Source organism: Lutra lutra, chromosome 2 (assembly GCF_902655055.1).
Source record: "Lutra lutra chromosome 2, mLutLut1.2, whole genome shotgun sequence".
Taxonomy (NCBI): Eukaryota; Metazoa; Chordata; class Mammalia; order Carnivora; family Mustelidae; genus Lutra; species Lutra lutra.
The window spans coordinates 147,636,225-147,650,452 of NC_062279.1; the positions used below are offsets into that span (position 1 = coordinate 147,636,225).

General features: G+C 43.6%; 1 protein-coding gene across 1 annotated transcript in view; it reads right to left on the bottom strand.

The window, feature by feature from the left end:
- LOC125094150 (cytokine-dependent hematopoietic cell linker-like) overlaps positions 1-13,224 on the bottom strand; it is a 29,313-nt gene extending 16,089 nt beyond the window's left edge. Inside the window, exons 1-2 of the mRNA XM_047719853.1 lie at positions 13,016-13,224; positions 5,062-5,202 (exon numbers count right to left, since the gene is read on the bottom strand). Of these exons, the coding sequence (XP_047575809.1) occupies positions 5,062-5,202; positions 13,016-13,216 (342 nt within the window). The 5' untranslated portion in view covers positions 13,217-13,224. The remainder of the gene's footprint in view (positions 1-5,061; positions 5,203-13,015) is intronic.
- Positions 13,225-14,228: the final 1,004 nt, after the last annotated feature.

The following is a 14,228-nucleotide window of genomic DNA, read 5'->3' on the forward strand; positions in this document are numbered from 1 at the left end:
TTTTTCCATATGGTGAGCCGTTTCCCCAGAACCACTTGATTAATCATCTGTCCTTTCCCCACAGATGCCACTTCTATTGTTCACACACCCATTCACTAGGTAGTCATTGCTTGACTGGTGACAAGAATGGCCAAGAATAGAGCCCTAAAGATAAGGGCCCTCAGAAATAAACTGATAAGGATTTGTACCTCTAACACTTGGGTTCTAGGGCTGTCCTTCAACTCTGCTTGAACATTTCCCCTGGGCAGGTTTCCCTCACTACATCCTCCCCACACATCCATGTCTGCCTACCAACTCAATGGTGGCACAAGAGAGAGAATTAGCAAATCTATTATTCTGTGTTGCATGATTTTTATTGCAACATTGTATCTTAATATATATATTTTTATATATTTATATAATATAAATATTTATATGTTATATAGTTATATAATATATATAAATTTTATATTATATATAAATAAAAATTATTTAAAAATTATATATAAATATAAATTATATATTTTATATATTCGATATATAATATATAATATTATTATATTATTATAAATAAAATTATATATATTTTTATATATATATATAAATTTATATAAATATATAATATAATTTATATAATAATTATATAATAATTTATATAATATAAATATTTATATATATTATATATTAATAAAAATATATATTTATATAAATTTATATATAAATATAAATATATATAATTATAATATAAATTTATATATATATTTTTTATATATTTAATATTTTAATATACCTTTTTATATATTTTATGCAACATTGCATCTTCCCTGCCAGACTCTTAACCCTCAATCACAGGGATTAAGGGTCTTTTTAATCTTTATTCCCAACATCTAGCACATAGGCTAACACTCAGATGTCAAAAACTGTTCCTCAATTTTGTGATGAGTTTATCCTAATTATGACTCAGAAAGACTTTAAGGCTAATAGGATATGAAATGAACAAACTTAAACTATATTTGAATTCCTTTCTTTATAATCAGTTACAGAGAATCATGACATTTAATTACATATTGATTTCATTTATTTATTTATTTTTTTTACTTTGATTTTAGGTTTTATTTTTAAATACACATTTTATTTTTTATTTTTTTTGCATAGTTCTTTTTTTTTTAAATTTATTTCAGCATACCCGTATTCATTGTTTTTTGTACCACACCCAGTGCTCCATGCAATCCGTGCCCTCTCTAATACCCACCACCTGGTTCCCCCAACCTCCCACCCCCCCACCTCTTCAAACCTTCAGATTGTTTTTCAGAGTCCATAGTCTCTCATTCATTTTAATATAGCTATCAATCATGAATATTCAAAAGAAAGTGAATGTTAGCTAGAACAAATATTAGTATACAAAAATGGGTACACAATTAAATGCTAGTCATCTATGATACAGACCATCTTATAAAAAACGTGTTTATGTGTACATACACATGGCAATGGGCTGAGTTTGATAATGGGGAAAAATTTGGTTCCTCTCTGGTCATTAGCATGGAAAATTTAACTGATTTCAGCTATAATGTAGCTACTCAAACACCACCCACACACCTACATCCTCTCCCTCACACATATACCCAAGTGGGTAAATTTTCCATTAAGTAAATTTGGAAAAATTTAAAATTTCTGGTATAGAACTTCTAGAAAACATCTCAAAAAAGCTTCCTCAAAATATCAAGTGTTTGGCCTCACTGATAAGCCCTCAGTGATAGGTGTTCAACTGGAAATACAGTAAAATAGATTGTCTTATTTACTGGGTACTTTTTCATTGTCTGTTTCTCCCACTTATTCACCACTATAATTCGAACATCTCAAGAGTGTCTAGCAACAAATGTATGTGTACACAAAAAGTGCTTAGAGCAAGGTATTATTAAGTTGAGGAAGATACAAATTGATCCAGAATGATAGTTATTTAGTCAACAAGAAATGCCTTGAATGCATAGATGCTATAATCAGATAAAGTCAGATTTCAGTACTCCGGTGGCTAGGAATCAAGTGACACTTTTCCACTTGAAAATGAACTACGAGTGAAGAGGATTAGACCGCTTTGGAATTTGGGCAAGCCAAACCCCATATCATTGAACTTGTTCAATTACAGATCCACTAAGCAGCTAGACACTGAATAGAATGCGTTTGAAGACCTTGGTTCAGCATGACTATGTCACCATAAGATTTGGGCCAAGGAGACACAGAGTCCTCAGTCATGCAGTGTGTCCAGAAGACCTGCCCTGCTTCTTTACAGAACTGTTGTGAGAATCAAGTTGCAATTAAAATATGTATATTCTTATCTTCAGTAATATTTTTAAGCAATATGTCCTTATTACAATCAAACACTGTAAAGGAGAGTAGGAGAGTCATGTAGCAGGCATGGGGGGGGGCACTTGGCTCTCCCTTGAAAGAGGAACTTGCTGATGAGTGGGCTATCTGACAGCCTTCCTCTGTAGAAGCTTCCTGGATTTCCCACAGCATCAGAAGGTTGTGTTTTCCCTGAGCAGTCTCTGGGAATGACTTACATGGTGCTGTGTGTCCTAAGACCTAGCCATTTCTGCCTCACATGGGACTGTACCCTCTATGAGCAATCCTTGCTCTGAATCGTACCAGCGGGCTGGCCAGGACTCTCTCAGAGCTGTATCTCAGCTGGATGGTTTCCTTACTCCCACCTCCCTCCTTCTCTCTCTCCTTTCATAGGGGTCAGACGACGTCACAGTCCAAATCTCTCCCTGCCTATTCCTTCCCCTCACCCCTTATCTTTCTCAGGCATCACCTCTAACAAATGTTTGCATTTCTTTTTTTTTTTTTTTAAGATTTTATTTATTTATTTGACAGAGAGAGATCACAAGTGGGCAGAGAGGCAGGCAGAGAGAGAGGAAGGGAAGCAAAGCAGGCTCTCTGCTCAGCAGGGAGCCCGATGTGGGACTCGATCCCAGGACCTGGAGATCATGACCTGAGCCGAAGGCAGCGGCTTAACCCACTGAGCCACCCAGGCGCCCCCAAATGTTTGCATTTCTAACTCTTGTCTTGGCATCTGAGTTCCAGAAGACCCAACTAACATGATCCCTCAAACCCTAATCATCTAAAAAACAACCCTGTCAATATTTTGAATTTTATCTTTCTTTCCAGAGATTTTCATTACGGATAAGCATGGTGGGCTTTTTATTTTAAGATGGTTGATTTCTACCTCCTCTTCCTCTTCCCATCATATCAGGATTTATGAATGATGCATTTTGAAGAACATAAGCCTCATAAAATGCTAGCCACCAGCAGATGCTCACCCTTTTTGACAACCACGGTGCTTGAGGAGACTCAGACATTTCTTGAGCACACAGTGTTCAATGGTGCAAACCAGTGAATCAGAGTTCGCTGGCATCTTCCGGAAGCTTTGTAGAGGGAGGCTCAGACTCTTCCTGCATCCCAGCTGGGACCTCCACGGTCTCTTTCCATGCTGGTCTGAGTTTGCCGAAGTCTAGCTGAGAGTGACCAGAAGCCATAATTCCTGCAGCTCTGAGCAGTCCGCTCCTTAGAAGCCACAGTTCAGGTCTGCTCAGCTCCTGGTTTCTATGTGCAGGTGCCCTGGAAGGGACACTCAGTGGGGCATCAGGAACTTGAACCGACAAAGAGCTCCTTCATCAAATGCTCCTGACCTGACTTAGAGACATAACTTCCCACCGACCTTGGGAAAGCTGAACCCATGCAGCTGTCGGGTTGGTTGGTAGGTAGACTCTCAGAGCTCCTCTGAGAGCACTCCTCAGCTGCTGTTTTAGAGGAGAGAATCCCGAGCACGGTTCCCATTGTTATATCTCTTTCCTTCTAATTCAGTTTTGATTTTACTTCTGCCTTAAAGCTACTCTTGCATAAATATTTCATACATTTCATATATAGGCTTTCGTAACATTTGAAGTCATTATGTAGATTGATTTCAACCAGAACTCTCTTTCTCTCTCTGTCTCTCTCTCTTTTTTTTTAAACTTACTCCACTAAAGAGTTTATTTATTTATATATTTCAGTGCAGGCAAATCTGTATTTCCAAATGGTGTCTCTCTAGCTCTTCAACTTGATGATAAAATTCCACGGGGAATGTACCTGGGAAGGCGTGCTAGGATGGAGCCAAAATGGGTAAAGATGTGTGCTCCCTTTTTACACCGAATGGGACCAGTAACCTCTCTCAGCCTCTTACTCCTTATTTGTATTATAAAATAGGAATAATGTAGGATCCTTTTAGCTTTAGGAGGGAACAGTATCAGGAGGCATGCAATATTCCTTCAAAATAGCACTAATCTGAGGACACTTCTCTTCTTTTGAAGGGAAGTCCATAATTGGAATTAAAAAAAAAAAAAAAAGATTACTTTCGCTCAGACTTAGGCTTACTCCCTTACTGCAAATCTGCTAATTCCATTTGTCTTAAAGGCACTCAAAACAGAGTCCTGGAGGCTGGGACCACAGCCCTCTCACCCCAAGTGAAAGCATTTCTGATTTCTGTCTTACAGGTGATATTTGCAAACACTTTCCTTTTCTGTTACATTCCTTCCCTAAAATTGAGGTTTCAGGATTACAAATAAAATAGAGCTTACATTCACCAACATCTTCAGCATAAGGAATCTCAAAAACATTGTACCTTCACAGGTCCTACCACTTCTGAAACAAAGGCAGGACCAGGTCCTATAAAGAGAATAGGTATGGCAGTCTCACAGATTTGTCCCATGCTAGCTGCAAACATCTAAGCAAAGCTTCTCATCACCTTTATTTCTCATCTGGAAGGATGGTGACCCATGGTGACCACGTTTATAGTTTTCTCTTTAGGAGATATTTTTTAAAAGCCCGTTTTTATTTTTGGTTCTTACCAATATTTCTCTGTGGTTTGAACTTTCAAAACTGAGATCAATTTTCCAATTTCCATTATAGAATGTTTTCCTTTTCTCTGAAGTCAAAAAAAGGATCCCTCGAAGCCACAGAAAAATCATCTTTTGAAATCAATGAAAAGTGGGTAGAGGTATTGGATCTGGTGGGATTGGAACCGCAGAGAAAACAAAATCCGACTACCAAGGTGAGAAGCACCTGCTGAGGGGGGGGCTGAGTCAGGTAGCATTGCTCCCTGTGGATTCCAGTTTTGTCTTTCCCGTCAATTAGTATGATGGGAAAATACTTGTAGTGTTCGATGATGTCTTCCACTGAGTTAAACTTCTGAACACAGAAAGAAAGTTAATGAAAATTTGAATATCTTTTGTGTTGGTGGGTTAAAGCACAGAATAAGATGCTTCATTTTCCTTAGGGAAGATGTTAACTCAGTATTTTTTTTTTTTTAACTGTGAAGCTATGTCAGAAAGTGTTAAAAAAAGAAAAAAAGAAAGAAAGAAAAGAAAAGAAACTGGAAAGACAGCTCCTGAAAGATGAGTGGTAAAAATGTTAACATGGGAGAGTAAGATGGTTGGGGAGACCAAAAGTGAGCAAGTCAGGGCTTGACTTTAACTGAGTGGATTGGTGGGAAGACCTACAGTGAGCTCCCTTCCAGAAACCCCTGTGTTCTAGTGAGTCCTGGGGTAATCAGAAGGAATAGAGCTTGCCACAAGGTTCTGGTAGTTCTTAGCCAATGACATTTCCTTCCCTGGGCTTCTTGTGAAATAATGAGGTGACAGCAGATCTTTACTTTTATGTTCCTGGAAATGCACAGATGAAGGGTTGTGGTGATTGAATGGACAGTGAGATTATTTCAAGTTAGGGAATCAGCATGTGCTTTGCTGAAGATACAGAACTGAGATGGGCTATACCTTCTGGGTGTCTAGAAAAAGGGACAAGAAGGCTTAAGGATTCTAAAAGCAGAGAAAGAAGCATGAACAAAGGCAGGTGTTGAAGATGTGAGGACCCAGAGGGTGGTTCTGATGAGCTGAGTTTGGGTGTGCCCTCAAAGGAAATCCTGGAGGGTGAGTAGGAAGAGCTCACTCAGCCTGCCTTGCACGCCTTAAGACGATGTTGAGTCAAGGAGGCTTGGCTGTAGGTGAGCAGGGCAGGGGGAATGGCCTTCATGGAAGAGATAAGGAAACTGCAGCTCAGGGATGTGGGCTGACCTGCTTCAAGGTCACAAAGGCAGGGTCCCAGGACCAGGAATGCAACCTGGCTTTTCCGGACACAAGTTGTCTGCTTTTCCCTTATACAGCTTGCCTACAGCTTGTGATCCTGGGTTCCAACAGGCTGGGATAGAGAAGGCACAGCTTGAAGGGAGGGAGCCCTGGTGGGGAAGACTTTGATGCTGCTCTAGTGTTGTGAACCCTCCCTCTGCCCAGTGCACCTAGCACAGAAATGTTTGCAGGCCTTCAGGATATTCAACAGGGAATGGCATTGTCATGATGCCTGTCCTCATGGAGATTGCATTCTGGTGGGAGCAGACGGAAAATAGCTTCCTATACAAGGAGGTAATTTCACTTAGGAATAATGTCCTCTGAAAATAATTAACTCAGAACTCAAGAACATCACTAGGCCCCCCCACGAACCTTCCCTCAGGGCTGCCTGTGGCTACTGGGAGGGAACTCCTTTTCCTTGGGGGAGCACTGCATTGAAAAGCTAAAGGTCTGTAACCACTGTGGTGGTCCCCTCCTTCCTGCCACTTGTGGCTGATGTGAAGAATAAGGGAAAGACTTGGGGAAAGAGGCAGGGAACGATGAATCTCCTGACATGGCCCTAGATCCACTCCATCCCTGCCCATCCTGAAGACTGAGTCCACAAGCTTCCCCATTGTTCCTACCACAGCTCATCTGACTTAGGTTCTGTCTTTTCATGGTACAGCAGTCCTGCTTGACTCTGTGACTTGCTCCTGCGTACCTGTTACTGGATCTGGTTTCAAGGAGATAACCCATCTGTCCACCCTGAGACATACACAATAAATACTAATTCCTACCTGATGCTAAAGTAAGGTGGTTTCCTTCTTGTGCCACGGGGAATAAGGATAGTGTTAGAGAAGTCGTATGTGAAGGGCCTTTGGGGACCAAGTGCCTGAGTTCCTAACTAGGCTCTCCCACTTACTAGCTGTGTGACCTCTGGCAAGTTTCTCACACTCTCTGTTTCAGTTTCTCTATCGATGAGCAGAAATGGTAAGTAACATCAGGACCCACCTCCAAGGGCCCTTGTGAGGATTAATTGAATTGACAGTTGACACATAGTCAGCATTTAGAAGACAGCTTGGTATACAGTGAGTGCTCAATCCATGTCTCATTAACATGACCTCATCCCTTTTGGGTTTGCCAAGAATATGCACAAAGAGCAATGAGGTCACTGGAGAAGTTTATAGATGATCATTGTGTACCTCCAGAAAGGCATTTTTTTTTTTTTTTGGTATTTCACTTACAGTTGTAAACTAAGAACAGTGTTTTCTTTCTCTTTTTTCAAATTTGACAAAACTGAAAGTGAGTAATGAAAATAAACTTCTCATGTGGAACTCTTCTGCAAAACTGGTTAACCCACATGGCACAGAGGAAAGCCTCTTCCCTGATCATCTTCAGAGGGAAAACGCCTGCTTCCTCTTCTCATTCCTGCTATCTTCAGGATGGTCTTGAAATAATAAGTGTGATATTAATTGTTTTAATAACCTACTGCATGGATGCCATTTTACATGAAATTATAATTTTAATAAATGGCAGGAAGCAAGTGAGGCAGGAGTGATAATCATTACTGTCAGTTCTTATTATGCCCTTGTAGTGATAGGCCCACAACTGATATATTATTACCCTAAAGAGACTTCTTAAAATATTATAATGAAGCTCTTATTTTCATATGAAATGATTTTTCCAGGAGGGGAGCAAATGTCACCCTAATATTAAATCTTAAAATGTCTTTAAACCTTTTGTGTTTGCCTTATCCCAACAGTAGGCAATGATTCAATGCCAGAAGAGTAAAGAAATCTGTCTGCGAGCACACGTAGGAGTAAAAGAAGAAAAGAGAGAAGCAAGCAGGGGAAATGAGAAGTTGTCATCTCGTGGGTTCATTGTTGGTCTCTACCTAGTCTTTAAAGTTTGATTCACCAAGTAAACATCGAGCATAATTTTTGGTCACTTCATAACCATCTGCAGGGCAAGGAAAGGTCTGATGATGGAAATGGCTCACTTCTATGAGCTTTCACAGAAACCTTGACCCACATGGTTTCTGAAGTCAGATGCAGGTTAGCAGCTGGCAGCAGGTGAAGCTCTGTGGGTTACTAATGGCAGGTGCATCTCTTGCTGGGGCTGGTGTTTTAGCAGTGGCTAAATATTTCCAGTCTCACCCCTGCTTAGGCGTGTGCATCGATGGGCACAGATGAGCAGGGTAGCCCCTGGGCAGTAAGGACTCTGTGTCCCCAGAATGGAGCATGAGGTCTAGCATAGTGGAGGCATAAAATGAATGGCGGGGCAGTAACTGAGCAAAGGGGTAGACTGGGCTGAAAGGTGGTCCCCCAGAGATACGTCATGTCCCAATCCCAGGAATCTGTATTGCCTTATATGTCAAGAGTGGATAGTATTTCTCATGACAAAAGATGGGATCAGTTAAAGCAATTGCACTACTGGGTATTTACCCTAAAGATACAAATGTAATGATCAGAAAGGGCACGTGCACCCCAATGTTTATGGCTGCAGTGTCCACAATAGCCAAACTATGGAGGAACCCAGATGTCTATCAACAGATGAATGGATAAAGAAAATGTGGTATATATATGTATATGTGTGTGTGTGTGTGTGTGTGAGTACATACACACACATATACATACATACAAACATACATACATACATACATACATACAGTGGAATACTATGAAGCCATCAAAAATGAAATCTTGCCCTTTGCAATGATGTGGGTGGAATTAGAGGGTACTATGCTGAGCGAGATAAGTCAATCAGAGAAAGACAATTATCATATGATCTCTCCGATATGAGGAATTTGAGAGGCAGGATGGGGGGTTGTGGGGTGTAGGGAAGGAAAAAATGAAACAAGATGTGATTGGAAGGGAGACAAACCACAAGAGACTCAATCTCAGGAAACAAACTGGGGGGGATATGGAGAGGGTGGTTGGGTTATGGACATTGGGAGGGTATATGCTATGGTGAGAGCTGTGAAATGTGTAAGCCTGATGATTCACAGACCTGTAGCCCTGGGGCAAATATATATTATATGTTAATTAAAAAAAAAGATGGGGTCAGTTGAGGATCTTCGTAGGAGGAGGGAATTCTGGGTTATCCCTAAAAGCAGTCATGCGTACCTGTACCAGATTGAAGCACAGGGAGGAGATTCATCCAGAGAAGAGGAAGAGATTAGAGCAGCAGAGATTGGGGCGATAGGGCCCATGGGACAAGGAGCTGAGGCTTGCCCACAGCCACCAGCAGCTGAAAGGGGCAAGGAGGGACTTTCCCTCCATGTCCAGAAGCCCTGCTGATACTTCGATTTCAGATGTCTGGCCGTCAAAACCACAAGAGAAGGCATTTCTGATGTTTGAAGTCACCAACTTGGTGGTGCTCTGTTAGAGGACCCAGGGCATGAAGACACGGGGTCTTTCCTAAATCTGAATTCAGACATGAGTTTCTAGCCACATGGCTAACAGGATGACACAAATACCTACCAGTGCAGCAAAATGGACCTCCCCAGGCCTATTCCTGGGAGATGTGGGTGGGTTTGCTCCCCTTCTGTGCTTGAGAAGATGTTGGCATGCTCGCCTGCTGGAGCCTTGTCCAGGCATCCCCTGCCACCCCCACATCCCAGGGAGAGCTGTGCCTCACTAGTGCCCGGGGGCACAGACCCAAGGCAGAGGCACTTGGGAATCATTTCTGATGGAAACCCCTACTCACTAAGCACCTGCCTCTGTGTGTCTGAGTGTCTATGTGACTGTGTTTATGTCACCTCATCTAAGATGTAATAACTCCCTCGAGAGGGGTGTCACTGTGTTGGATGTGTGGTTAAATTCTCAAGTTTGCAAGGCAGCCAGAAAGTCACACAAAACCAAAATTATCTTTGACAACCCTGTATCTCATCACCTTGCTCCCGCAGAGTCAAACGAACATGCTATTTCTTTATGCAAGCCCCAGAGGAAGTAGCTGGAGTTGGCTTGCACTCAGCAGAGCCTTCCTGTATCAAATTCTCTCTCCCTTTTGTAAAGCTGGGAGCGTCTTCCCCAGCAAAGTGGGGGCTCCAGTGCCTGCTGAGGGGCAGGAGGGAGCTGAGAGCAAGCTAGACTGTCCCAGTCTGGCACCAGCGTCCAGCTCACGAGGCAGGAAAGTATACAGTTGGGAAGTGTCCTTTCTCATCCGGTGCCTGGGGCATAGTAAGCTTCACAAAAGTGTTAACTCTCCTTCACCCCGCATTCTGGACAGTTTTCGGGCAGGCTGTTGGTTGTTGGCATTTGGTCACGATGTTACCTGAGACCATATGAGTATTTTTGCAGAATGAAAAATGAAGCCTAGCCTTGCCCTGTACCTGCTGTGACTGGGGGGCCCGTTACTTAACACTTGTGTCTCAGTGTCACTGTTAAGTGGAAATATGGGTGGCACCATCGTCGCAGGTTGGCCAGGAAGGAATAAATTGCTGAAGCTAATTAGTAATTGTTCACTGCAGGGGATAGGCCTTGTGCACGGAAAATATGCAGGTGTTAAATAAATGTAGGAAAAAGGAGGCTGGTTTGGGGGGGGGCGGGTAACGAATGGGAGGAGAAAACTCCGGAATAACCAAAAGGGGTTTTCTTAAAATAGGCATTTGAATCCTTGAGGGGTCTTTGGTGACGATAATTAGAGCAGCTCACCTGGAAGCTGACGGTCGAATCTGGGCTGTCATGGTTGGCAAGCGCTTCCCTGCTGAGGCGGGGAACTGGCTTAAGATCTGATTCAGCGCTATCCGATGTCATCCTGGAGTAAGGTCACCGTCTCCTCTGTTAGGAGCAGACCAAAGTGTGGCATGTGGGGGGAAGCTGTTGTGACCTCTTTAGGTCCTCACCGTTGTGTCCTCATTGGTAAAAGGGTCTCAGTAATGCACCCTTTTCTGAGGTTTTTTGAGGTCCAGGTAAGAGAGCAAGTGACACAACATCTCGCAGAGGCCCTGCAGGTCAGGGCGTGTGATTTCCACTTGCTCTGTGTCCCGAGCATATAAAAGTCACAATACAACTTTTTTTTTTTTTTTTAAGAACATGGGGAATTCTAGGAGCTGGAAGAAGCTAGGAAGGATGGAGGGGGACTGAACTGGAATGTCCACTAACCATAGGCATCTGGTTCTGGGGAATTGTACCCCAGTAATTACAGTGACTCAGGAATAAGAATGAAAACATAATAACTCACATCTACTGTGGGCTTGCTAAGTGTCAGGCTGGCTCGGAATAGGGTACATTTGTTAAATCACTAATCCTCATCACAAAAGGGAAAATTGGCTATTCTCTTCATCTTTGCTTTCTTCCTCTCTCAGTGTGGCTGCATTTAGCAGATTTATGTATTAATCTCTCTCTCCACTCACACTCTCATTTATGACCAGACTTTCCCAGGCTCTTGAAAAGGCCGGTGTGGACCACACCTCTCCAGCTACGTGCATACTCCGAAAGGGCTCTGGGTCCGATACTGGGTTTAAGCTGCCGTGTTCACGTGGCCGCTAATGGGATCCTCACATATGCACGTTCCTGATGCGCTCTGGCGGCCCTGGCTGTGTTCTTCACTTTGATCTCTACTAAGGAACAGTGAATAGTTGTGTGGAAGTTCTGGTTCTACGCTGGATTTGTTTTCTCAGTCCTCCATGACAAAGGGCCGCAGATGGGGCAGGGTGGGGGCACCTGAACAACAGTCCAGTCCATCAAGGTGTTGGCAGGGTTGGTTCTACCTGAGGCCTCTCTTCTTGCTGTGTAGGCACCGTCCTCTTGCTGTGACCTTATGTCTGTGCACATCTATGTCCTAATCTCCTTACAGAGACACCAGACATACTGTTCTAGGGCCCACACACGTGACCTCATTTTACCTTCATCCCCGCTTTAAAGACTTTAGCTCCAAATACAGTTCTATTCGGAGGTCCTAGTGGTTAGGGCTTCAACATAGGGATCTGGGAGGAGTCAGGGGGGACACAATTCAGCACATAATAGAGACCAATGGATAACACTGAGGTCTGGAGATGCTAAATGAAAATTCCTGAATTAGAGAAGTCTGGACAAGAAAAGAACATTGCATTTCACTTTCAAGAAACTAAAGCCCAGAGACATTAAGTGACTGGTCTGAGCTCACATACTTAGTAAGTGGTGATGTAGAACTTGGCACCTACCCTTCCCTTCCAATCCCTCTGTCCTACCTTCCTTTCAAGAAGAGTTGAAAGAGTAGCTTCTCCTCACCTCTCATTACTCCTGTGTCTCTAGCCATTTACATAACTTTCTGAGCCTCAGTTTCCCTACATCTAAGGTTGGAGCAATTGTAGCAAGGAGTCGTCAAGGGTTCACGTGAGGTGATACGGAGACCAGGCCGACTGCAAGCACACTCAGCAAAAATCAGTCTCCTTCCTCCTTTGTTTTTATGGATTCTCTCATGAAGCTGCCTGTCAGCAGGTCTGTACTGAGGATGGGCATGCCCAACATGGCACTGAATACCGTGACTGAGCGCACATTCAATTTGGAGACACGACTAAGTGTTCCTAATGCCAGCAGGTAGGGTGTGGACGCCTGTGGGGGTTTGGCATGGGGGTGGGGAAGGAATGTGGTGTTAACACTAACTTCAGCTTCAGGGGAGACCTCCGGGGAGGCAGAATTTGGATGTGTCCTGCAGAATGACTTTCCTTCGATGGGCAGATCTGCGTGGACAGGGGATGGAATGGTCAGGAGTGGCTGGGGCCCGTGGGCTGAAGTTTAAGGTGGGCAGGGATGCGTGTAGAAGGAGCTGGAAGGGAATTAGTCTCCACCTCCAGGGTGGTGGTCTTTTCTCCTCCCCCAGCAGTCATGGGGATATGATGGGTGACTTGGCCAGCATTCCCGGCAGTCTCCCCTTGCTGTCTTTGATCTGGGAAGGGGAAGCTGTCAGGTCATACCCACCTCATCTCCCCTCAGTCCTGTCCCCAGGGCAAACTGCTGATGCTTCTCCAGGAAACGGATTTTCACATTGTAGACTTTGTTCCCATGAAACACCACCAGCACGTAGGGTTCTGCCCTGGTTTTCGTGGAACAGTCTCGGACCAAGAAAGTGCCATCCTGAAGCAGAAGGAAGAATGGTTTTTTTCTCAGGCATGCCAGCATCCCAGCCCTGACAGTGTTGGCTGTAGTGACACTTGTCTGTGCCACGTTCCCATGTGGCTTGTTTTTTAGCAAAACAGTTCTTCGTGAAACTTAATTCAGTGCATATTTGAGGGTCAGCCCGTGTAAGGGTTCTTGTTACTTTCTGAAAAGTGCACCAGTCAGATCAGGACATCCCCTTCTTCCAAATCTCACACCATCTCCCACTGGCCTCCATATCATGTCTACAACCTTAGCATGATGTTTGGAGATAAATGCTCCAGCCTGTCTTGGTGTTTGGTTTCTGAAAACTCTGGCTCCAGCCAAGGTTTCCAAAAGGCACCTCTTGCTTTTGGGCTCTCAGCTTTCACACAGGCCACCTCATCTGCATGGATAAGCCCTCCACCTCCCCTCCTGGGGTGCTTTCTTCACCTCCCCCTGTTCCCATATCCTGTTCTGCCTGATGCTCAGGTGTTAGTCTAGAGGCAGTGGGAGCCACTGCAAGCTTTAGCAAGGGAGGCTTTTAGCATAATACAAGGGGCCTCTGAGTGGGGAGATGTTAATATAGGGCTAGGGTCCCCCAAAAGATGGGGGGTTTCGTCATTGGTAGCAGCATGAGCAGACATGGGAGGGAGGGGCTAACATAGCCTCTGGTGAGGGGAAGGCAGGTGCAGGGGAAGAAGAGGAGACAGAAGAGGGATTAGGAAGGACACCCAGAAGCTTCAGTGTGATGGGAGCCAAGGGAGGAGATGGGGAGTTTCCAAAAGAAGGTCAGCAGTGTGAGATGGCTTGAGGGCTGTGAAGAGGCACACTACAGGGACCAGGCCCACCTGGGGAATAGCTGAGGCTGGACGTCTGGTCATTAAGGGCTAGGAAATGGAGTGAGTCTCCTAAACAGAAGCACCCCTGCAATGCCGGTTTTGTGGCTACACTGTGCCTTTTGTGTGATGAAAAGTATTGAAAAATCTGAGCTGTAATTGCATAGATTCTTATATAGGTGGTTACAAATCATCTACTAGAATAGATCTAATTAGAT